The sequence below is a fragment of the Vespa crabro genome, chromosome 5 (assembly GCF_910589235.1).
Source record: "Vespa crabro chromosome 5, iyVesCrab1.2, whole genome shotgun sequence".
In the NCBI taxonomy this organism is placed as follows: domain Eukaryota; kingdom Metazoa; phylum Arthropoda; class Insecta; order Hymenoptera; family Vespidae; genus Vespa; species Vespa crabro.
In genome coordinates this window covers 6107649-6133061 of record NC_060959.1, presented here as the reverse complement: position 1 = coordinate 6133061, position 25413 = coordinate 6107649, and the positions used below count along the sequence as shown (strand labels likewise).

General features: G+C 30.0%; 2 protein-coding genes across 9 annotated transcripts; both read right to left on the bottom strand.

Annotated features, from left to right (window-relative positions):
- Positions 1–4521: 4521 nt before the first annotated feature.
- On the bottom strand, positions 4522–12772 carry LOC124424435 (catalase). Its single transcript, XM_046963481.1, has 8 exons — positions 12437–12772; positions 8326–8500; positions 7852–7993; positions 7098–7248; positions 6587–6766; positions 6317–6508; positions 5997–6233; positions 4522–5904 (listed from the first exon to the last, which is right to left on the bottom strand). The coding sequence occupies exons 1-8, from the start codon at positions 12497–12499 to the stop codon at positions 5503–5505; spliced, it is 1542 nt and encodes a 513-aa protein (XP_046819437.1). The 5' UTR covers positions 12500–12772; the 3' UTR covers positions 4522–5502.
- A 1093-nt stretch (positions 12773–13865) lies between these two features.
- Positions 13866–24803, bottom strand: LOC124424432 (JNK-interacting protein 3). Of its 8 annotated transcripts, none has more exons than XM_046963470.1 (20): positions 24628–24801; positions 24251–24524; positions 23820–23931; positions 23284–23598; positions 22989–23163; positions 22200–22607; positions 21900–22100; positions 21786–21821; positions 21386–21403; positions 21124–21181; positions 20989–21045; positions 20574–20912; positions 20315–20485; positions 18494–18695; positions 17511–18403; positions 17151–17370; positions 16793–17078; positions 16505–16702; positions 16355–16444; positions 13866–15650 (listed from the first exon to the last, which is right to left on the bottom strand). In XM_046963470.1, exons 4-20 carry the CDS (start codon positions 23575–23577, stop codon positions 15520–15522), a joined length of 3777 nt encoding a protein of 1258 aa, XP_046819426.1. In that variant the 5' UTR covers positions 23578–23598; positions 23820–23931; positions 24251–24524; positions 24628–24801; the 3' UTR covers positions 13866–15519. The 8 variants fall into 8 exon arrangements, with proteins under 8 accessions (XP_046819426.1, XP_046819425.1, XP_046819424.1 ...); XM_046963469.1 differs by having other exon boundaries at positions 23820–23928; XM_046963473.1 differs by lacking the exon at positions 23820–23931 and adding an exon at positions 16186–16246 and having other exon boundaries at positions 15518–15650; positions 24628–24802.
- Between the last annotated feature and the right edge of the window lie 610 nt (positions 24804–25413).

The following is a 25413-nucleotide window of genomic DNA, read 5'->3' as shown; positions in this document are numbered from 1 at the left end:
AAAACCTTTTCCCCTCATGGCCGTGGGCCAATTTTATACGCGATTTACCTGGTCGAACAGTGCATCATCGGGATCAGCAGGTCAGTGTTCTTCTCTCTCTCTCTCTCTCTCTCTCTCTCTCTCTCTCTCTCTTTCTATCTATCTATCTATCTATCTATCTATCTATATATCTATCTCTGTCTCTATCTTTCTCTTTCTCTTCTAGGTGAGAGAACCATTCTCGAAGAAAACGCGGATAGAAAAGATGAAGGTAGAAGAATAGACAGTTAAAAAGAGAGAGAAAGAGAGAGAGAGAGAGAGAGAGAGAAGGAGAGAAAGAGAGAGGAGATAGAAAGATAGGATGAGACGAGGTCGAGAAAAAAAAAAGAAAAAAGAAAAAAGTAGAGGGCCACGTTTCTCGACAATGTTGTCGACAATAAGGCCAGTCTTTGTAGCTAATGGACCGAGACTTCGTAGTTTTCACACGATGATCGGCATAACGCAAAGTTCCTGAACATTTATTTCGATTCTATAAGATCGGAAAAAGGCCACGAACGTTGAAAGGGCAAACCTCGATCGTTCGTATCGAAATAGGAAGATTAGCTGTCTATGATAGGCATCGCTAACAGTGACTTTACTAAAGAGTTTACCTAATGCTAATCGGTTTACAGGGATTACAATGGTATAAACAAGGGATTAACGTCAGTTAACCCGTTTGCACTTGAATGTTTTTCTTAGCTAAAGCTTTCAGCAGGTCGGACCTTTTCTTTTTTTTTTCTTTTTTTTTCTTTTTTTTTTTTTGACTTTATCAGTGCCCGTATTTATTGTTAATTAACGCCTAAGTATCTTGTACTACGAGTACAACGTCAAATTTTGTTAATGCCTGTTGAGGAATACTTCGTGCGAGGTCTACTTCCTATGTATATTTTTTTTTTTTTCTTTTCCTTTTAACATAATTAATGAATGGCGTTTAGACATAAATATATTATTGACGGAAGATAAACCTAGCTTGTTTGTTTATCATCGGCGAACGAATAAATAATGTATTTATACGGAAAAAAAATGGATTCTTGGAAATTTTCTTTCTTTTTTTTGATTCTTTTTTTGTTCTTTTTTTATTTGTTTATCCAATCGTTTTTTTTTTTTCATTTATCTTTGTATTTTTTCTTCTTTTTTTTTTTGTTATTTCTTTTTTTCTAAATTACTACGAATTTTTCGAACTATCCAACATAGAATTACCAGCGACAACAACGACGACGACGATGATGATGATGATAATGATGATGATGATGATAGAACAGCACGGTTATTCCTTCCCTCTCGGTGAGTTTAAACAAATGAGCAACCGAGAAAGGATTCATTAATCATTCGACGAGGAAGAAGTTGCGGGATCGTTCCGGATCGTTTAAAAGAACGAGCCGAAGTCGCGCCCGATATTCATTCTTTATAGATCGTTTGCAAAGAAAGGAACGGTTGATTGTTAGCATAGTAATCGATATACGTAACTGGTCGGTAGTATCCTCGGTTACACGTAAATGATTGTGAGAGAGAGAGAGAGAGAGAGAGAGAGAGAGAGAAAAGTAAGGAAAAAAAATGTAGATGAGAATTTTCAAAGTCGAAGAACCGACCATCGTTCGATAAATCGCGAAAAATATTACGTAAAGAAACTCGCGAGTCGCGCGAGTATCGAATGTAAAAGGCAAAGAAAGAATGATGGTATATGTACCTGCATCAAAAAAAAAAAAGAAAAAGAAAGAAAACGAAAGAAAGAAAGAAAGAAAAAAAAAGAAGCCGATCCCAGATCCATAAATTTGTGCTCTTGGGAAAGAAGAATCGAGCCGAACGCTTTACTCCCCATGCCGATTCTATTCGAAGAGAATGACACCCCTGTCATAGTGCGACCTGTTGCGTCTCTGTGGTGAATGATAAAGAGGAAAAGAAAGAGAGAGAAAGAGAGAGAGAGAGAGAGAGAGAGAGAGATCGAGAAGAAAAAGCAAAAGTTAAAAAAGGGACACAACGAGAATTTTCTTCGAGGTTGTAAAGATATTCGTCAATCGTGAGAAATATCTCGCGTAAAAAGATCATAGTTTTATTATAAATAATGTTTTATTATGAATAAATCTATTCTTTTAATGATGTCTATACATTAGATTTAAGTTAACAGAAAAATTCTGTTTTTTAAATAATTAGTTATTAAAATTTGAAAGATTTATTGGATTTGTTTCTCTTTAACAAAACTCAATATAATTTATTACGATATAATAATTTATTAAAGTATATTATATTACGGTTCAATAGAGATATTAATTCGTATTTGTAATTGCATCAGCTAATGGAAAATGTTATAAATGTATAGATATGACGGTATAGTCATATGGTTGCTGTAATCTCATTTTTTTTCTTTCTTTTTTTTATTTTCCATAAATAATTTTGACCTAATTAAATATTGGAAGTTTTGAAATTAATACCATTAGAATAAAAATTAAATTTCAAATATTTCTGACAAAAAAAAAAAGAAGAAAAAAAGAAGAAAGGAAAGAAAGAAAGAAAAAAAAAACATTTTATAAAAGATATAAATTGATACATATTTTCTTTTAAATTCATATAATATATAATATTCCTAATATTGGCATATCTTATTAAAATTGTAAATTGATTTGCTTAAATATCGATTATCGAATTTGTCTATACTCCTTGTCTTTTTCTATATGCACTTATTTAACTTTCACTCTTACTGTTACTTAAAATTCGTGCAAAATTTCGTTCGTTTTACAAATTGGCTACTCGATGACAACTCATTAGTCTTTGAAGATGAAAAAGGTTCACGATGGAAATTGGAACGAGACCAAGGCCGACTTTGTGTCGGAATGGGAGATACGGTAGTCTTTGACATTGGACCGTTCACGTCTCTGCAGGATACGTATGGTACAAACGAGCCTGTTGAAAGATAAAACCACACAATACACCGCCATTTGCGGTATCCAAAGAAATATATCTTCTAAGAAAAATCAATGCTATTGCAAAGATCGTCGATAACTTTTTGGAACTTTCCAAGAAATTGCAACGATATCCAATCAAAAAAAAAAAAAAAGAACGTTTGCAAGATCGTGACATTGAACGTTAATCAATTAATCATTCGTTTTAGAATATTTGTATAAAAAAAAAAAAAAAAAAAAATGCAAAATAAAAGTATATTTCCAATTTAAAATACCCTAATCTCATCTTCGAATGATCGAAATATCATGATCGTATTTTTTGAAGGATGACAGCTCGCTAATTATATTTGAGTTTGATCATATGCACAAGAATATTTCTTTTAATCTTTTTTAATAAATTTCACGAGAATACTGATTCGTCGTCATCAAATCCACCGGAGCAATTCTTTTATCTTTAGAAAAGAATTTCGGCGCTTCGCTTGAAACAATAGGGAAGAAAATCTGTTAGGCCCTTCGACCGATGCGATGATTAAAAGCAGCGAGCGCCGAGAAATGTATCCCTTCAAAATGTGGGAATAGAAAGCCACCCAAGATTTCCTCTCAAAAAAGAAAAGAAGAAAAAAAGAAAAAGAAAAAGAAAAAGAGAACCTCGTTAGGCCAACGATCTCTTTTTCAAAACACTTCGACTTTATCACATTTCACGCAGTTCTCCTTTGATAATTTTTTTAAATAGAACATATATGTAGATACACAAAAAGATCATTTTAACGGAAGTTGAGTTCGGCAAGACATCAGAAGATTTCATCTAAGCGAATGTGTATCGAGTATCAGTTTCAGACCTAAAATTGACATCGGTATCTTCAAAGTTAACACCCTGCTGTGAGCCCTAAAAATGCCGACAGGGTTGTTCTATCGGTTAACTCGAAAAAGCCGAAATCGTTTCGTCCGAATAAACGAGGCTATTCGCAGAAACTTTTCTTCCCGTCCCCGAACTTAGGGTATAATAATCGATTACCTTCGATCATTCCAAAGAAGAAACTTTTCCAAATATTCGATAGACTAAATAAATCGCATGTGTATCGCTTAGTTTTAAGTGATCGTCGGTTTATCTAACCAATAACATGCATATAGATTTGTGGAATGTGGGACGAACGTCTTCTTCAATCTTTTATATAATCTAATTTCTTGGTATAATAACATTGGGTGCAATAAATAAATAGATAAATCTTTATATAAATATAACACCAGTATGTAAGGACAATTTTTATAGATCAATTGAAACTAATCCGTTGTTTATTAGAAAATATTTATTTTATTGTTATTGCAAATGTTCGGTAAAATTTTCTTAACGATTAAAAACTATATCGAATATAAAATACAAAAATTGTCGAAGGAACAAGAGAAATAGGCGTCACAATGTATTACAAAAATTGTTTTACAATGTTATTTCTTATAACTTTAACGTCATTATTAGCTATATCAGGTACCTTGCCGCCTTTCTTAAGTTATTTTAACAAAAGAAAGGTATAGACTAAAATGTCAAGGTTGTAAAGATATAAATTTTCAATCTGTTGATCTTCAAAAATAATATTAAAGAAATTTCCAATTACAGTAAAAGTAATATATGTGTATTTCTATACTTCTCCTCGTTTTATTTGTCAACATTGTCTATATAAAACTGGTCGATATTTTAATTTTTATGACTAATTTTGTTCGATTTTTTCTATGAATAGATGAGTTTTCTCTTATGGATAAACAATTTTTTCAATCTTATAGTCATACTCAATTTTCTCTTTAATTTATTTCTTTCACATGTGCAAATTTGATGTATCTTTAAAAATACGATTAAAATATGATCATATATTCAGAGTACGATCGCGCAATATGATAACATTAGATATCAAATGGAATTAAAACCTTTAAGTTATTCAATAGATGATTTACATCATCTATCTCATTATAATTATATTATAAGACTTAAATATCCAATAATTTCGTAATACATATATACGAGACAGTTATAATCACTAGTGAAGAGATAAGAAGGCGTTGTCATATGGTGAAATCGCGATCTCGTGTATCAGTAAAATAATATTTACTGATCGAATGTGATTAATCGAAATATTTTAATTTTTCTTTTTTTATCGTTCTTATCTTCGTGTTTATTCCTTCAAAGAGAGAGAGAGAGAGAGAGAGAGAGAGAGAGAGAGAGAGAAAGGAGGGGAGGATATGGAGAGGAAATATTTTTTTATCATAAGTTAGCTTTCATGAAAATAACGTCGCCTATCAATAAGCACCTATCAATATATAACCCATTTTACATATGGATATAGAAGTGTGCGGAGATTGCAGGATATAATATCTGAAAGGAATACATTCTTACTAATTGTTTTATATGACGATCTATTTAATTAAAGAATAAAAAAAGAAAATAAAAGTCAAATACCTGTACGTAAAGCAATATATCGAGAGAAAAAATAATATATATTTATTCGCTTTTTGAGCGAAACATATGTAATAAGTATATAAGTATAAAGTAATCTTAAAATTATTGAATAAGTAGAAAAAATTGTGTAAAATATTATTTTTACAGACGAGCAGATTGTTCAGATATGTTTATCGGTACACCAGCTTCGCGTAAAGCTTTGGTCAATTTCTTTCCCAATTCGATGTCAACTTGAGAGAAATTTTTCACCGCCCTTTCAACTATGAACAAGGAAGCATTCTTTAAATGGTTTGCTAGGTTCTCTACCAATCTGGACTTAGCATCGTCATCAAGTACATTCCTCCAGAATAACGTAGCTTGTCCGAAATCGTCTTCGTCAACTGGCTCGTAACGATCAATATCACCTTTAACGCTAATCGGCGGTGTACGTAGAGCGGGACATTCTTTTGGTCCGGAGAAACTATTGGGATAATAATTAGGTGCACCATCTTGATTGTTTATAGCCATCGAGCCGTCTTTCTGATAATTCATCGTTGATATATTCTACAGATAGAACACGATATATGTGTATCTCTCAATTATATATCAATAGACAAACAATTTACATTAACGCGTAAAACGTTATAAATGATTACCTTGTAAGGACAATTGATAGGCAATTGAAGATGATTCGGACCCAGACGATATCTTTGCGTATCGCCATAAGCGAAAAGACGACCTTGCAACAATTTATCTGGACTTGGTTCTATACCAGGTATCAAATGAGCCGGATCAAATGCTATCTGTTCCACATCAGAGAAATAATTATTTGGGTTTCGATCTAATACAAATTTACCCACAGGAATCAATGGATATTGCTCTTGTGGCCATACCTGTTTTAATCGAATATCATTCGTTAATATAATATGTTCGAAATAATAAACGAATTCTTAATGATAATGAAAAGTATTATTACTTTTGTAACATCAAACGGATTCCATTTGAAATTCTTCGCTTGTTCTTCGGTCATCACTTGTATATAAAATATCCAAGATGGATAACGTCCTTTAGCTATAGCATTGTATAGATCTCTGATTGAATAATCCGGATCGGACGAGCTTAATTCTGCCGCTTTATCGACTGAAAGATTTTTAATTCCTTGATTGGTCTGAAAGTAATTAAAAAATTTGTATTTCATATCTTTAATTGAAACTAATGTTAATGTAATAACCCAAAGAAAAAATACCTTATAATGGAATTTACAGTAAACCATATGATTGTAAGCATTCAACATTTTAAACGTATGCGATCCATAACCATTCATGTGACGATAACCATCCGGAATACCACGATCAGAAAAAAGGAACAGAACCTGATGCGTAGATTCTGGTCTCAATGAAATAAAATCCCAGAACATATCATAGTCCTAGAAAAAGAAAAAAAATAAAAGAATGGAATACATATTAATGGTTTTAACAGCGCGTATAAAAAAGTAAATTGTTCGAGGAAAAAAGGAAAAAAAAAAAAATATATCCTATCGTGTTCGATCGGATCATTTATCCTTGACGAAAAAAAAATGATAACAAGAAATAACGAAAAAAAAGTTACAATTCCAATCTTTAGTTCATTTTATTCACATTTCTTTCGATTAAATATGATGTTGGATTCAAACGTATCATTGCAAACTATTCGGATCAACTATATGGATCAAAAATGACTCGAATAATATTATCTTATATCAAATCTTCGATACAAACCTTCAAATGGGTCGCAGGATTTCTCTTCTGGGTATGGACAAAACTTGGGAAAAAAAGAGGATCTTTGATGAAAAATATAGGTGTATTGTTACCAACTAAATCCCATATACCTTCTTCGGTATAAAATTTAATTGCGAATCCACGTGGATCTCTGCAATCGAAAGAAATGTTCGATGAAACAGGAAGGTTCGTTTGCTACTTCGAAGCAAATCGACTTCTGTTAATAAAAAAAAAAAAAAAAAAAAACAAAAAAAAACAAAAAAAATAAAATAAAATAATAAAAAAAAAAAAAATAAAGAAATTAATTAATAACGATTGCTATTGTTCTCCTGATCAAGATCGTTGATTCTATCAGTATCAAAAGAAAAAAAAAGTAAAGTATCATTTAATAGCGTCATATTGTAATTACATGAATCATTATTTATATATATATATTTAACATTCTTTGTTCCATATTTAATGATTTTTTCTTTGCGAACTCTGTACATGTACGATGAATTATAAATACTAAATTTAACGATCTATTATACTTGATGATTAACATTGTTATTATCTTTCGATATATCCGTGGGAAGGCCTTAAGAAATTTTCTCATGAATTATTCTCTCATGTTTTTTTTCTTTCCAAATCAAAAAAGAAAAAGAAAAAGAAAAAAAAACGATATATGTATTTCTCAATTATACTTTGTTAATTTTATTGGATATAACATTTGGTTTTTATATTTGAGCTTAACAATAGTAGCGTGTGCATTTACCTGACCGTGTCAGCCGAACCACTTTCCCCACCTACGGTAGAAAATCTCACGACAATCGGTATTCTCTCTCCAATTACGGAAAACATTTTTGCTTTGCAATATTTCGTTATATTGTGTGTTACTTCGAAATATCCGTAAGCGCCTTAAAAAAGAATACAATTTATACTTCGATCGATACGTTTCTAATATATTTCATATTTTTAAACGAATCAACTTCGATCAATTCATTCGTTATTGAAATACTATTTATATAACAAATAATTAAAGGAGAAAATGATTAAACAAGTACATTAATATTTTCCATTGTTTTAATCAAGCCGAACTTTATTATTTTATTTTATGTATTATACTTTTTCTTCTTTCGTTGATTTAAAACATTTTTTTTTTCATTTTTTTATATATATATATTGTTTTTTTTTTTTTTTTGATTTATCAATCCGATCATTAATTAACTTTGAAAAGTATATAACTCACCGGCTCCTTTAGCGTGCACCACACGTTCCGGAATTCTTTCTCTTGTAAAATGCGACATCTCATCGAGATAAACATAATCTTGCAACAATATTGGTCCATGTGGTCCGGCCGTAAGACTAGCTTTTTTGTTGGCGATGATAGATCCACTACCGGTTAATAATAGACTTGGTATACCCTTTTTTTCGATAGAAAAAAAAAAAATAATATAAATAAGTGAACAACAAGCAATCAAACAAACAAACAAACAAAATAATTATATTTCAATAATATGAATTTTATAAGTATGTCAATTTGTGTTATATAAAATTTCTCAATAGAATAGTATCGTTTAAATATTCTTATATCTCATTCATATAATTTTTTTATGAATTATATCTTGTGGTTATACAAGCTGAATACAAATTTGACAAATGTTAATTCATTGGCGTATAAAGACGGATTATTACATACTCGCTGCATTTCCGTAGAAGAATACTTTAATATCATAAACTATGGAAGTTAGAAACGATTCGAAATCGTAAGATCTTAAAAAAAAAAAAAAAAAAAACAATGAGAAGAGAAAAGAAGAAAGTTTGGACATTTAATTAATCGTAAAATACATGCTTTTCTTTTTTTTTTTTTTTAATTAAATTATACACTTGTTATTTATAAATAAATATGTTATTTGGCTATTTTTTTTACATAGTACTTAGAGAAAATTAGTTGAATTTAAAAAAAAAAACGTCCTCGATTTTTATAATTCTTTTTCTATCGATTATATATACATGAAAAAATGTATATAAAAAAAAAAATGTATTTATACAAATCAAGGACGTATCTTAAATCTTGCTTTAAATAGAAAATTTTATTATATATTTCGCAAGAGAAATATTTTATGAATGACAGTTTTATCTAATCAATTTAAAAATTGACTTCATTCGATTATCATCCCACATATCTGAGATATTATTTCATCTGTTTATTTAGAGAATATGCTAATAGATAGATAATTTAAATGAAATTAAATAAGAGAAATCCTGCTTACACGATTGATTCTATTTATTTTTCATAATCGATATCTTATAAAATTTTTTTTCGATGAAATCGTTGAATTTTATTTTTAAGTAGGTAAGCGATAAAACTAGATAAAAAAGTATTTTTCTAATCTCAAGTTCGTAAACAATATATAGAACGTTGTTCTACATATTATAAATGAAATACAAAATTGCATTAAAACCAATTGCAGATTTATCTAGAAAATCTAATTATTTATATATAGACACATAATGAAGCAATGACCTAAGTGAAATGAACAAAGAAAAAAAAAGGAAAAAAAAAAGAAAAAAAAGAAAAAAGAAAAAAATAGCGTATCATTAAAATCTATTATCTGTAGCAACGAGTAACGATGACGAAAATAAATAGGAAAATTACGATGTTAGCTTTACATTCTCTATCTCTTCATCATCGTTGCCATAATCATTATGAATCATACGGTTTAATTTGAGCTCATATTATTTGTAAAATTTTCTACGTAATATTTGTGTTCGATCACGCAACGTATAGATGGAAACTTTCAGTGAAATTCATCATAATCGATTACTTTTAAAAGCTTCTCAATATGTAAAAACGAAATAGGGTCTTAAAATAATGTATAATGTCCGCACAGTGTGATTTGTGAATGCGACATATAAATATACATATATGTATATATATGTAAGTAGATAAAGATACAAAGTCCGTCAAAGTACACTTGTGAGTGCTCGAACTTACATTCAATATATTTATATATATATATATATATATATATATATATATATATATATATATACACACGTATGCGCATGCGTGAGTGCATGTGTGTGTGTGCACATAATAAATGCGTATATCTATAAAGTACATAGATACATATAAACATAAATTGTTGGAATATGTTAGCAACATTTCCATAAAATTTATTACGTAAATAAACAAAGTTATTCCGAGTCAATATTATCTTTTAAAAGTAACTATGAGGTAGAAAGAACGCGATAATCCACTCGTATAAGTTTTATTGATTTTCTTTTCATGTTATTTTTCTATGAACCTTTTTCTTGATTATCGGATTATCCTGCGATACGAAACGATATTATTTATTCATTTTTACTTTCAAAAAGATATTCCGTTCTCTCGCATGGCAACATACTTCTCACTTCGAATGTAATAGTCGCAATCGTTTTTTTCCTTCTGCTTTTTGTTCTATTTCTTATTTTTTTCGTTTTCTTTTTTACTTTCCTTCCCTTTTCTATTTCTGACATAATATTTCATGCGATATAACAATTAGATAAAAATTCAACGTCCGTTGTTGTGAGAGTTCGAATTTATGTATTTATTTATTTATGTTCGATTATTCAATATACATATGAATACGTATAGAACACATACATACATTCATATTTTCGATCGATAAAAAACAGTCAGCTACATTTTTCTTCCTTAGAAAAAAGAAAAAGAAAAAAAAAAGAAGAAAAAGGAAAAAACTATTATTATCGTTTCAGTTTTATTAAAATGGAATTTTTCAAAAAAGGAAATAAAGAAAAACAGGGAAGTTGTGACAATTTTCATATCATTAATTTTTATCTGTATACGTGACGTAACATAATTAGCATAAAACTAGAATATAATACTTAATATTTGCATGCGTAATAATTGTATTAGGAAATATGTTCAAACTGGATTGTGGAGAAATATTTACTAAAAAAGATTTTACGTCTGTATAATAATTTTCTGATATACTGTGAATTTTAATCTCTCTCTCTCTCTCTCTCTCTCTCTCTCTCTCTCTCTCTCTCTCTTCTCTCTCTCTCTCTCTCTCTCTCTCTCTCTCTCTCTCTTTCTTTCTCTCTCTCTTTTATTCTTTCTATGTTACAAAAATTTAAAAAATACGAAACATAATGCATAACTTAGCAAAGAGATATTTTTTTGTACACAAAGTAGATTTATGAAGTATTATCGATTCTTTTTTATCGCATATAAGTATAGTGGTTTTAAGAAATTTATCATATATTTGAAAGAAAAAAAAAAAAAGTTAAAGAAATTATATACCAACAAATATTGCTAATTATTTGTTTTCAATTGATGATGCTCCCCATTAAATACGATAAATACATTTATTATTTAACTAAATTGTCGTGTCATAAATATGTATATAGCATATACGCCCATTCATATACATATCTAACTCTCTTTCTTTTATTCTATTTTTAGGTATGAAAAAACACTCTTTCTAATATTACTGATACGGTGAAGAGAGTTAAAAAGAAGTCGTTATCATAAAGAAAATTATTTAAAGGTTTTTTCAAATATTCACGTTTTATATGACGATGAAAAAATATGTGTATATATATTTTCATGTTACTTCATGTATTACATGTTCATTCATGTTATCAGTTGAACCAACTAATTGAATAATTGTATAATTTTAAATTTATAACAAGATACGTATTAAATGCAAACAAAATTTACCAATAATTTCAATTTTATTCGATTGCGCGTGCAATTACCGCGATGCATTTTTAAGATCGAACAAATTCATAAAAAATATTATGTCCAACGCGGAAGTAAATAAATATAAACAAAGTAAATAAACATCAGTGTGTGCGATATAAGAGGTAATAATATATCTATATGTATTAACGTGAACTAAATCATAATCGTAGTCGTATGTATCTATTTGACGTCCTACACGGAATCGTCCAAGTTCTAATTTTCTCTTTTTATCGTGACATATATCGCATATGTATATATATACATATATATATGTACATACATATATTATACAATATAACAAGTATTCATTAGTCCAACGAGATGGAGTAAATCTTACGAAACATAAAAGAGAGATGAGAAGAGAAAAAAAGTGGAAAGGAAAATAAAGAAAGTAAGAAGAAAGAGTGAGAGTGAGTGAAAGAGAAAGAGATAGAGAAAGAGAGAGAGAGAAACTCTAAGAAACTAGACGCTAGGAAAAATGGAGGTCATATCTGAAAGACAAAGAAAATAAAAATTGTAGAAAACAGCAACAACTTGCAATGATCATGAAGAGGATACATTTTATATAGATCGAAGAGTGAAAATTTGAATTCGTTTAGGATGGTACCTTTAAATTTTTCTTATAATTATTGAGTTGTTCCGAAGCAGGATCTCTTTTCTTGGCTTCCATTTTATCGTCCTTCGAATCTTCGCAGGATTTATCGGTTGTATAATATCGATGAGATCGTTCAAGCGATGTTGTAATGCAAAATTGTTTTCTAGTGAGAAACGTATTACCGAACGACCAACGTTCTTCGCGATACCAAGAACGAAAACTGACTGGCAACGATGACAACGTGTTTTTATCACCTACGTCGCCACGCGATTGGTAGAAAAATGAGGGAGAAACTTTACGCCATGACACGCAACACGTTCTCGGGAGGGCGCGAACGAATGATACAAAGTTATTATTTAGCATTCAGTCAATTAATTTTTCTTTTTGCTTAATCTTTTTCTCTATCTTTTTCTTTTTCCTTTTTTTTTTTCAATAATCACGCCATCCTTCTTCGTTTTGTTACTATTTTTTTAGCGGCATTCGACCGTGTCTCCATCTTTTTTCTTTCGTTGGAGCGTTCTTTCGGATTAAATCTTTTCTTTTTCCCGGTTTTTCCTCTCCCCTTTTTCTTTTTCTTTTCCTTTTTCCTTTTTTTTTTTTTGCCTCTACGATCAAGGACGAACCTTTCGGTTTTCGTTATTATGTTTTTCGTTTTATTTCGAAGGCTGCTGAAAATGAAAAATTTACTCGATCATTCCGATAATATTTATTTCAAATATTCAACAAATTGCGAATCAATTCAAAATTCGATGAAGATACGAAGATATGAGTTAATCCGGTGAAAGAAAGAGAGAAAGAGAGAGAGAGACTAGAAAATATTTTTTGATGATAATTGAAATCAATCATTCGATGATATTGATATAAACAAATGTAAATATGTTTGCAAATTGGAGTTGATTAGAAAAAAATGAAATTTATGAATCAATAATAAAGAATTTATATAATTCCTTACTCTCATACACGATCTATATAATTATATGTAATCCATATAGAATGTTATCAATGCGGTTATCACGATTTTATTTATTGTTTTCCTTTTTTTCTTTTAGAGCTTTTAACCACTTGGTAATATATCAAATACGTATTATCTTTAACATGATAAATATACATATACATAACCTAACCTTGTCATTTAATATTACTTATGTGTTCTTTAGTTCTTTTGTTCTATCTTTTCGCTCGATCGAACAGAAATTTTTTCAATCATAAATTTTATTGCTTTTATTGAAGTTAGGCAAGAAAAATTCTCGATCGGTTCCGTTAGATTCATTGTTGAAATCGAAAAGAAAAAATAAATAAATAAATACATTTTTTCCTTCTTTTTTTTTTTTTTTTCCATATTTTGCGAAGGACAAATACGAGAGAATCTATGAGAAAAGACATAAAACAAAAAAAAAAAATTAAAATAAAAAAAAAAAACAAAAAAAAAGTCGTATACACATTTTTATTTTTGCAACTCTTTATTAATGTCGTTGCAGCTTCAGCTGAGCCAGGTACAGATCTGAGCTCGTTATTATAAGCGAGCTCTCACAGTTACGCACAATCTTCATCCTCTTAATCGTCGCGTTCGCGATAATAACGTAGGCAATTATAAAATTTCATAAGTTTTAAATGGCTGTGAATAGAGCTCAAGAAAAAATAAAACTAATTACTAAAAAGATTTCACCTTCAGTCGATCCTAACGTCTAAATTGTTTATAGAAACGAGAATTTGAACGTTGAATCACTGACAACGCAAAGAAAGAAAAATGTAGATAGATAGATAGATAGATAGATAGATAGGTAGATAGATGGGTAGATACATAGGTAGATAGATAGATAGATAAATAGACAGACATAACAAATAGATCCATGTCTTTGGTAATATACGTATGTATATTGAAGAGAACGTAAAGCTTTAAAAGACGGAAAGAAAGAATTTTCTTATTGAAATTATAATTCATTATTTCCGTCAATAAATAATTAAATAATTACGTTCCTATTTGCGCTATAAAAATGGTTATAATATTTACATAATTGGTTGATTTAAATCCGTCGAAATTATGAACAATCGTAAAAGATGATTTCGTGAAGTTCATTCGCAAATAATAACAAATAGATTATATATGATGTATATTTTCTTTCGTTTTTTTTTTCTTCTCTTCTTCTTCCATCTTTCTTTCATCTTCTTCTTCTTCTTCTTCGTTTTTTCTTTTCTTTCTTTTTTTTTTTTTTTTTTTTTTTTGTAGAAGTAAAATGAATTAAAAGACGCAGTAAATTATAAATCTATAACTAAATTCTGCCTGAGTTAATTGCACCACTTATCCCATTTGACTTTTATAGTGAAACAATGCTTAGAACGCGATATATGAATAACTATGTCACGGCAATATTTCCAAATTCATTAGATTTTATTTCTTATTGTTTGTTCGTCGCATCGATTTATGGCAAGAACATTATAACTTTAGTGCCCTTTTAATGCCCAACGTTTTTTTTCTTTCCCTTTTTAATTCTATCTAATGTAATTTTTTTTTTTAACGTGATTACCCAGTTACTTATTTCATATACATTTAACAACATATAATTCCTTATATGAAATAACTTATGTGAAATAAAAATCGACGTTATTCCGTGATAAGTGCATACGATTATTAGAATAATTCGATTCAACTACAACAGATTAGGAAATGCCGAAACATATTGGGATAAGCATTTAATTCTAAGAACATCTCGAAATTTATAAAATTTGTTTAAGTTACTTCAAATTCAGTAAATATATATATATAATATATATATATTTTTCCTTCCCCTTCCTCCTAGATTACTCAACGTAGAAGCAGAGTAAATGCAATACATGCAGAGATCTTATATGTTTATCGCAAAATGTTACTTATTATTGTTTAAAACGCTTTTCCTTATACTGCTGTACGAAATCATATTATTTTTAAAGTTATGTTACGACCGCATATTTTTTTTTTTTCTTTTTCTTTCATGAATCAACAAATATCATTCATTGACTTTTTGTTTGTTTCCAACATATGGGGATTTGTTGACCAAACATTATTAAGACATAAGCTATCCGTGCACCATGATGAAGTTGTCTTCCCATTTCATAGGCTAACTGGGCATCGGTATCGGACACTGGACTTGCCAAACGATAAGATGACTTTGTTCACCATGTTCGTCAGCATTGGCTGCTATTATAGCATTAGACCGTTCGATACTCTCTTCTGTTTCTTCTCCATCACCTAAAAATTTGGTAAATATTTCGGGTGACAATTAATTAATTTCTTTCTTTTATAATATATAAGGAAAGTGCAAATATCAGTTTTCGTTCATATAATACAATAAATACATGTCAGCTGGAAAGGACCACCCCCAGAGAATAAAGGCAACAGATATATAATTGATCCTATATAGTTCTTTACAAAAAAATAGTGATAATAATTTTTTTTAAAGTGAAGCCAACAGATTTTGCTATACGTTCATAAGCAATTTATCATGACGTTTAAAATTTATGAAAGATCATTTATAATACAACACACTTTTTAATCGGTAATGGATAAATATGAAGCCAGCCAGTCAAATGTTAGTCAAATTTCGTTATATAGTGCAACAGAAGAAAGGAATGTTCTGTTAGTATAGGTCTTCGTAACCGAGGGTTATTAATACGAATATTAACATATGCTGAAATAAAAATATTTTCTTTTTTTTGTTTTATTTTTTCATTTTTTTTCTGTTATTTTTTTTTTTTTTGCTTTTTTTCTCTCTCTGGGGGCATACCTGACCAATTGCCAAACTATTAGATGAGTTGCCACATCACTTTCGTCTTCTGCTTCTTCTGCTAAAATTGTCACCATCACACATTACATTTTGACATACTTATGATAGTTAAAAAAGACTTACGTTATTATATATTAAGTACTTGATAAATCTGGTAATGCTTACTTACCGACTCTAAAATCAATGTAACCTTCGCCCCCTGATAATACAAGCATCGCAGGCTGTGAACCATCGGTTGCTGCACTTTGACCACCGTGGCCTAAAAGATTTATGTATTAAAAAATTTTTGAATTAACAACGCCATGATACGTAAACTTACCAGGTACAGCGACAAACATTTTTACGGCATCCCTGTGCCCATGAAAACTTAGTTGAGCATGAGCCATACTACAATACGGTATAAAGCTTCCAACTGCAACGCCTCGTTCCGATGCAAAGACTCTAACACCAATTCCTGGTGCATCACCTTTATTAGCTCCCGTTTGAACTCTGGATACTGCCATTGAACCGCCTGCACCTATAAAAATTGTATATAATATAATATATAAATAGATCATATAAATACAACGTATTAATCTATAAAAAGATTATTTTTATATAAACGCACTTTCGGATAGTGGTACTGAAATTATCACTCCATTTCCAGTACCAATCCACAACCTATTTGAGGAAATTAATAAAGCTGTGATTCGTACAAAAGAAAATCCGAGTTTCCCTGTTCCCAGCATTTTACTGACATAAGGTTCTATATCAACATCTTGTAGATGTTGATAAGTATGTGCATGATAGAGTCTTAATGTTGAATCCAATCGAATGCTAACCCAAACGCCCTCGCCTAGCCATGCCAATTGTCTCACTTGTGACTCTCTTCTAGGATGAGCATCGACAGTGCACTGAAACATTGCATTATTTTATACGTTTATTTATTCTTCATTAAATAAAACAAATTGTTTCAAAATGCTTACTTCAACAGTCATTCTAATAGGATCTATCACATGGATTTTGTTTCTATATCCACACCATACTGTTTTTCCACTGACAGCGGTCATACATCTGATCGAGTGTTGTGGGCTTCCTAAAGTAATAACATGATACTGAGAAAGGTCCCATTGACCATCTGGGCCCCTTCGGAACAAAGCTACAGTTCCATCGGCCAAAGCAACTAAAACGCGGCCTTGAACGTGCCTATAAAATAACATAAAAAAAAAAAAAAAAAAAAAAAAAAAAAAAAAAAAAATAAATAAATAGTTTGATTATAAGCAAATTATATAGGTAATTTTATCACATGTAAATAATATACAAGTAATATTTAATATTTTACATACACGATAGCCACAGCTGCATCCTTTAATTTTACAAAATGCAAGCAAACAGACCATTTGGCAACAGCCGAGTGTACAAAAACAGCACCATTTTGAGCTCCTAACCACATGGTTGGTTGTATTGATGACATTTTTTCGATAGGTGTACTTTCCTCTATTTCCTTATTTTCGTCTTCCTCGTTTTTATCTTCTTTGCAATTTAATTCATCGTTCACTACTTCTGAATTGCATTTAATAAAATAAATCTTTCCTAAATTTGCTGTTTCGCTATCTACACTTTCCAAACTTTGGGGTCCGGCACTCGAACTCTGATCCGTATCTTTTGTTTTTTCTAGAGTTTCATTACTTTGTTCTTCGACAGAATTACCATTCTCCTGTTTATTGTTCTCGATAGAAGTCGTTGCTTCTTGGATTTTTTTCTGTTCGCTCTGATCAATATGTTCGATTATGACCGCTTCATCATGATTACTATCTATGTTATCACCATTTTTATTATTAAGTTTATATGTCGAATTCTCCTTCAAGTTTTTAGGATAATCACTTTCCATGGCACCAGGTACACTAGCAATGGAAAGTAAATGTCCTTGACAAACACTGAAAACCTCTAAAATATCTGCTGGATTATTGGCATCTATAACTGTAACTTTTGACATCTTTTGAGTCGATGTGCAAATCCAGACCAAGGAACTAAGTTTCTGTTCCAATTGTTCTGCCTCCAATCTACGTTGTTCATTTTCTTGAAGTTCATTGTCTAAATGTTCAACCGCATCTTCAGCTTCTGTTTTAGTCGTATTTGTTTCTGATGCTTCAGCTGCATAAAATACACTTCCTCCAATCATACAACCACCATCTGGTGTTTTGCCTCCAGTTAGATTTACACCAGCTCCACACCAAATCTATATAAAAAAAGTTTGTTAATGTTTCGAAAATCTGGACAAAAAAAAAAACAATAAATTCTTTATTAAATATTAAAACAGTATACTCACTTTCATTCCTGGTTCTGTTTCTTGAAGAGGCCTACAATATACTGGTACTGGTACAGGTTGTCTTACTGGTGCTATTGGTTTTCCTGGCAAACTCCATCCATAAGCTTGTAATCGACCGTCTTCTTTTCTAACGTGTGCCCTGACTTGACGATATTGTTCTCTTCGTTCGTTTGCTCGGCGGGCAACGAGCTTTTCAGAAGATCTGTAAAGTACGTTTTAAATGCACAATATATTTATTTTAAATGTAACAATTTAAACAAGCGTAATGCAAGGGAATGAGGAATTGAATGATTTAAAATGTCTAATTTCAGATTTGTTGTCTTCAAATATATGGTCTTACCAAGATTCATTTTATTACTAACATTTCTTCCTATGTTTTATGTTGAAATACTTTTAGTATTTCAATATTATACATTATTTTTATGTGAGCATGTCCCAATTTTTTTCATTCCTTATTTGAACGAATTTTAAAATTAAAGAAAAAATGAAAGAAAATATTCTCTTGGAATCATTATTCATGCCAAGGACCATCTCTCACAAAATCAGAATACAGGTATCAAAGCAGAAAAGTTAGGAATATAGCAGAACAGATTTACCTGCTGACCAATAAGCACCCCAATGAAAGCCAGAAAAACCAGGAATCTCTTGATAACGCCATGAAGGTGAGGCAAGAAAACCCGAATAATGAGACAAAAGCGAAGTAACGACATCGAAATAAAAGCCAAGTTTAACATACTCATAACTTCATTTATTCATCGATCAATAATGATCGAATATATTATCAGTTTTCCAAAAAATATACAAACTCTTATTTACAAAACTACAGCTTTTCAAGCATATTTCAGAAAGGTAACAGTCAATTTATCTCATTAGTTATTATACTTTTATCATTTGCAAGTTATTTTATTAAATGTAAATCACATAAAAATCGGTATATGTACTTTACAAATATGTTACTTGTATATGAAGACTAGGAAATTAGACTTTAGAGAAGGGATAAAATATAGCAAACAGAGAGAGAAAAAAAGTAATATATGTACGAAATATAAAGCTCTTTCGTATAAAACCATTGATATCTTAAGTCAAAATTTATTTCAAAAATTTATTGCTCAAGATAATTAATCAATGAATGTAAAAGGGGAAACAGAACACGATAATGTGTTAGCAGCAATAGTACGTTCAAATTGGTCAGTTTAAATTCTAAATTATGCAAAGAAGACTCACGTCTTTTAAGAGCAATCAAGACTATTTGTAAGAGGTAAGAAAACATTATGGATCCCAACAGACCAAAGAGGATTCTAATCTGGAAAGATGACCGCAATTCATTCTATAATAATTATTTCCCATTTAGAAGAGATTATTTTTCCAAAAACTTCTATAAAAAGAATTTTACTAAAAGTAATTATTATGGCAGCTTTGATATATAACAGTATCAAAGTATATATATATATATATATATATATATATATATATATATGTGGTGTATATTTTTATGTGTATATATATGTATATGTATATACATATATGTATATATATACATGTATATATATTCATAAATATATGTATATATATATATATATATATATATATATATATATATTATATCTATATATAAATTAAGCTCCATAATTGTGTGCATTTGCACTAAAAACTTTCATTGCGCGATAAATCACAGATTAAGATTGATGTTTTATGATGTATAAAGCTCAATACTCAATAAATAAATTTGTATCTAAATAACAGATAAAAATCAGGCAGGCTGTGATGTCAGATTGACATAACATCAAGGTGCATGTATATAGAATAGGATTGATTTCTCACATGGTGTCTCCTTGGTCGAGAAAGTCATGGCGATTTTTCAACGTGTGTTTACGCATGGTGCTCACGGCTGGAACAACTTGATTCGTTGGTGCACTATAGCGAATATGAGGTAAGGTATGTGTTCCACGAACTAAATTCCCACGATCAGTTGTTGTGAAGAGACTACTAAAACTACAAAGAAAAGAGACGAAAAGATTCATTGTTTTCTTATCTCTTATTATACATATTTATATTGATCTCTTATTTATCTGATACTAACAACTTCCAAAATTGTGAACCTTTTCCTCCTGATGTATTGGAAGGATCAATTTTATTTGCTCTAATTATTTCAGTCCACCTAACAGCTTCTTGAAGCTCCATAAATCTTTCCTTATATTGATTTCTTTCCATGAGAACTCTGGCCATTTCCACTCTTGTAAATCTTTTTCTTTGAGCTAAAGGCACGTCCTCTTCGTCATCGCTCTTCGCTGCTTTTGCGACAGCTTCAGCATCCTCTTTCACTTTCTTTAATTCTTCTTCAAGTGCCGCAACACGTTGACGTAAGCGATCCTTAGTTTGCTGCAAACCACGAACTTCCTCGCGTAATATTTCTTGCTCGCTGAAGGAAGTAAATGATTAGTTAAAGAAAAAATAAATAAAAAAAATCAAAAGTTAAAATAATCTAAATTAATTACCTAGTCAGTTCATCCACTTTAACTATTAAATCATCCTTAACTACGTTAAGAGCATTCCTGAAAGTTAAAATGCAATAATGAAACCATTGTTTTCTATTAAATTATTTTCTTTTTCAATAATATAAGATAGCTTACTTTGTAGCTAGTAATTCATTATTTTCCATAATAAGATTTTCCACTTCTTTTCCCATTCCTAAAGAGTACAAAATATTATTTCAAGTATGAATATAGATTATATATTAGTTTACATATAAAATTTAATATTATAAAAAAGCGTTTAGTAAAAATATTACATAATATTGTGTTAATGAAAGAAACTTTTAACATATAAATAATTTTTCCTAATATATCTTTCTAAATGTGAATATAAGATAGATAAAAAAGATAAATAGCTTACCATAAAAGTTGTCATTGACTGCGTGATTAGATTATATATTGCATGCATCATTCATCAGAGTTTCAGTAGAAGTCAGCATAGTGTGAAAAGGCAAGCGATGGATGAAACATCCAGACATATTAGGAAATAATACTTCTATTATTAAAGTTCTTAATTAGAGTAGAAAGTTTGAAAATAAATCTTATGTCCTCAAATGATATAGATTTGAGTAAAAGTTATTTACTTTGATAAGATTATAATAATCATCTTTATACTGTTTCATAGTGTAAATGTGTTATCAGAACATGAAAATGCCTTATAGTTAAAGAGCTTTGATACTTTACTATTGTTAGAATTTAGATAATGAATAAACACACATAACCAAATTTATATTGATTTGTAATCTTTTTGTTAAACGTACCCGATGATGCATATTCACCAGGATGGACCCAACTACCTATGAATATAACAATCACAAGTTAATTACAAACACGTATTATGAGTATAAAATTCGAAAATTTATATGCGTTTTTACCTGTGATATCTGCACCTTCATCCATTTCACCTAATGCATCTGCATCTTGGAAACTAAGTTCCTGATACAATGTATTGCCACTTCTTTGTTCTCTTTCAGTTTTACTTCTACCACCACTTGGTGTTGTAGCTAATTTCTCCATTCCACTTGGTGTCGTCGGTGTTATCAGTGGTGGTGGCAATTCAGTCTCAGGACTTTCATCTATAATTAAATGATAACAAAAAAGAAGATGTGTATGTGTATGTATATATATATATACAATAAAAACAATAATCTATTTCAAATATTATGATAACATACGTCTGGAAATTGCAGTAGTCTTATTTTCTTGTTCAGGCTGATCTGTTAATTGACTTTTATCAGAGGTTTCTATTGCAGCTTCACTACTACTATCCAACATTTCAGTTCTTAAATTTGCAGCATTTGGTGGGCTTTCATCTTGAGGTTCTTCTGCATTTATACTTGCTTCTAAACTTTGAAATCCATAACTTAAAGGACCAGAACTTCTAGACATGTGAGCTAAACCAAGAGAAGGCAATCTTGATGGACCACGACCGCCAGTTGCATTTTCTAATCTTTCCGTACTACCAACCAACATTTTTGTTCTTTCCATATAATCTACATGTGTCTTAAATAATTCTGTATATCTGTCATGTAGGCGGGCGTATTCACGTTTTAACTCTGTTTCCTTTTCTTCGAGACGAACAACTAAAGCAGAAATAAAATATTGTTAAAGAATAATATATAAAGACTGATTGATAAAAGGACAAAACACATTGCTGCTGTCTACTATAGGATGTAAAAAAAGAAATTCTTATATAAATAAAATATAATATAAAATAAAATTAACTATCAACTATTTTATTAACGACGATAATAAATTATATACAATAACGAAGAAATATAAAGAGTACTTTAGAAATAACACAATAGGATAAAAATCATGCAATGTAATTAAAAGAATATACATAAAAACGTATGATATGAAGTATTTATCAATTGATCCAAATACCATGAGATCTGTAATCCATTGTAAAATCATATATATGATGAAAACAAAAAGAAAAAAAAAGAATTATTCTACTCTACTGTGAAAAGATGTGCTAAGAGAGGATGTACTGGAAGAACCATTGGCAATTGTACCGTGATCTTGCGAATTCTTTGTTTTCAGCTCCAACATTCTTACAATTGACTCTAAACTGTCAATTCTTGATAATAATTCTTTCCTTTCATCTTCTGCAACATCTTCTTGCTCGAGCAATTTCTGATGAACAATAAAAAATTTCTCATTTTTTAAATAACAATACGTACACATTTTGTAATAGAAAATAATAGCATTCGTTAAGAACAGGAAATAAAAATAAAATTAGAAAAAGAATTTTACCTGATCAGACGTTTTTCTCAGTTGCTTTTCTCTCTCATATTGTGTAACTAGCTGTTCGTTATCCTCCCTTAATAATTCTAATTCAACTTCGCGTTCTTGATTTTCTGTATAGGATACATCTAAACATTCTAAAACATTGACTAGCAAAGGCATTAGGTCTTTGACTACATCTTCGTCATATCTTGCAATCATCTTTTCAAATTCTTGATAAATACTGCCTGCCAAGGACTGTACTTTTTCAGACATGACAACATGACTGTCTTCGTGGGTACCATATACTGTTTCTTGATCCATCTTTATTGTGTTATATAAAATCTATGGAAAAAAAAAAAAAAGAAAAATGTATTCATTTAATTTGTTATATCCTTAACAAGCATATATCATATTTTTATTTTCTATGACCATTTTAATGATTATAAATATTGACAAATAAGATCATTGACATTTCATTGATATTAGACAAAAATTGCAAGGAAAAGAAAAAGAAAAGGGGGGGGGGCGGGAAAAAAAAAGTGAAAAAAAATTAATCCATTTACCTAAAATCTAGGCAAGTATACCTATTATCGTGATAATAAAATATATAAATATAATCGTCGTATTATTCTGCTCTGCATTTTGTACGTGTATCGAGCTCTCATCGGAGATCTGCTAAAAAAATATGTAAATGATACGATTTGTTAAATAAATAAATGATGATATTATGTAATTAAAAAAAAAAAATAAAAGAATAAAAAAAAATAAAAATAAATAAACAAATAAAAAAAAAATAATAAAAAAAAAAAAAATAAATAAAAAAAAATAAAAAATAAAATAAAAGAAGGAAAGAAGAAAAAGAAAAAGGAATAAAAATATTGGATGAAGATCGCGCTCCTCGGCACTCCTAAAATCGAATATCTTAAAAGAAAGTTTACATCTGTGACCATGATAAACGTCAGAAACGATTTTATAACCTTTCTCGTAAACGCACCTGACGTTTCCGATGAATGAAATGATCGTTGGAATAAAATTAAATCAGATCACAACGAAGTACAATGCGAAGTCATTGGATCCTTCGATACATTGCCCATTGCGTTAACATTTATTTGATATATGTCATTCGAGAGATAACCCCCTTTAAGAAAATAATAGTTATGCTCCTTGCCCCACGAAGTCGCTCGATTCGTATGAATTGTTTTATGACGTTTCGCAATCACCGTCCTGGTAATAACTTTTTATTTGCGATGTAAGTTTCACTCGTTTTTCTAGAAAAGCAAATAATACATTGGACGCGATACGTGTTAAGACAATAAAAAGAAAGAAAAAATTTATTCGTTCATTAAGTAACGTCACAGACGCAAAATTTACCGAGCTCTTTTCTCGCTGTCAATTCCTTTGACTTTGTTGGTCGTCCTCAATCACGAATATTCGCCATTTTTTTTTTTCGTTCTTTTCCACCACAACCGAATTCTACTATATACGACTGTTCCTCAATGTGTTCACAAATAGATCCTAAAATTGCACTCGGTCAAATGCAAGCGAATACGTGACCTCGTCCGTTAGATGGCTTTGGCATCGTTCCATTGTCACGGGAAAAAAAAAAAAAAAAAAGAAAATATCTTCTTATTTCAGAAAGAAAAGCAATAAAAATATACCGAGGATTTATGAAATATCATCTCGTACGAATTCTAGTTTTTTCTTATCCTTTCATTTTCTTATTTTTAATTCATCCTTATAATTTAATATACAGGTTATGTATACAAACGTATTATATATATATTTTGTCGCACTGCTGTTTTATCTATATCGCTATAACATCGTCGAGATAGTATAAGAAGGAGAAATAGAATCAATGAAATAAACCTTAGGGCTGATACAAATTATATTTTTGCACATTGATGATATCTCGTTTTTCTTTCTTTCTCTTTGTAGAATTACATTTTCTATAGGTTCTAGAACTATAGTCAAAAGAATAAAGGGATAATATCTATAGTTTGAATTAATTTTAACGCAGCCCGCGCATTGTGATATTGTACGCTATTGGCGCTTTGTTATAACCTTTAACCAATTAGCGTTGACCATTATATACCACCAATTGCGCGGTGATAGTGTTACATATATTATAGCAAATCTTACTGTATATATATATATGTA

Excerpts from the sequence above, each read along its gene's own strand:
- LOC124424432 (XM_046963470.1), bottom strand. The coding sequence starts at position 23,577 with ATGGATCAAGAAACAGTATATGGTACCCACGAAGACAGTCATGTTGTC. Across the intron at positions 17,079-17,150 it reads CTATTAGAATGACTGTTGAA|TGCACTGTCGATGCTCATCC; the intron begins GTAAGCATTTTG and ends GCAATGTTTCAG. Across the intron at positions 15,651-16,354 it reads TTACATTGATTTTAGAGTCG|GTGATGGAGAAGAAACAGAA; the intron begins GTAAGTAAGCAT and ends CCAAATTTTTAG.
- LOC124424435 (XM_046963481.1), bottom strand. The coding sequence starts at position 12,499 with ATGGAAGCCAAGAAAAGAGATCCTGCTTCGGAACAACTCAATAATTAT. Across the intron at positions 8,501-12,436 it reads ATTATAAGAAAAATTTAAAG|GGTATACCAAGTCTATTATT; the intron begins GTACCATCCTAA and ends ATCGAAAAAAAG. Across the intron at positions 6,767-7,097 it reads ATCCTGCGACCCATTTGAAG|GACTATGATATGTTCTGGGA; the intron begins GTTTGTATCGAA and ends TTCTTTTTCTAG.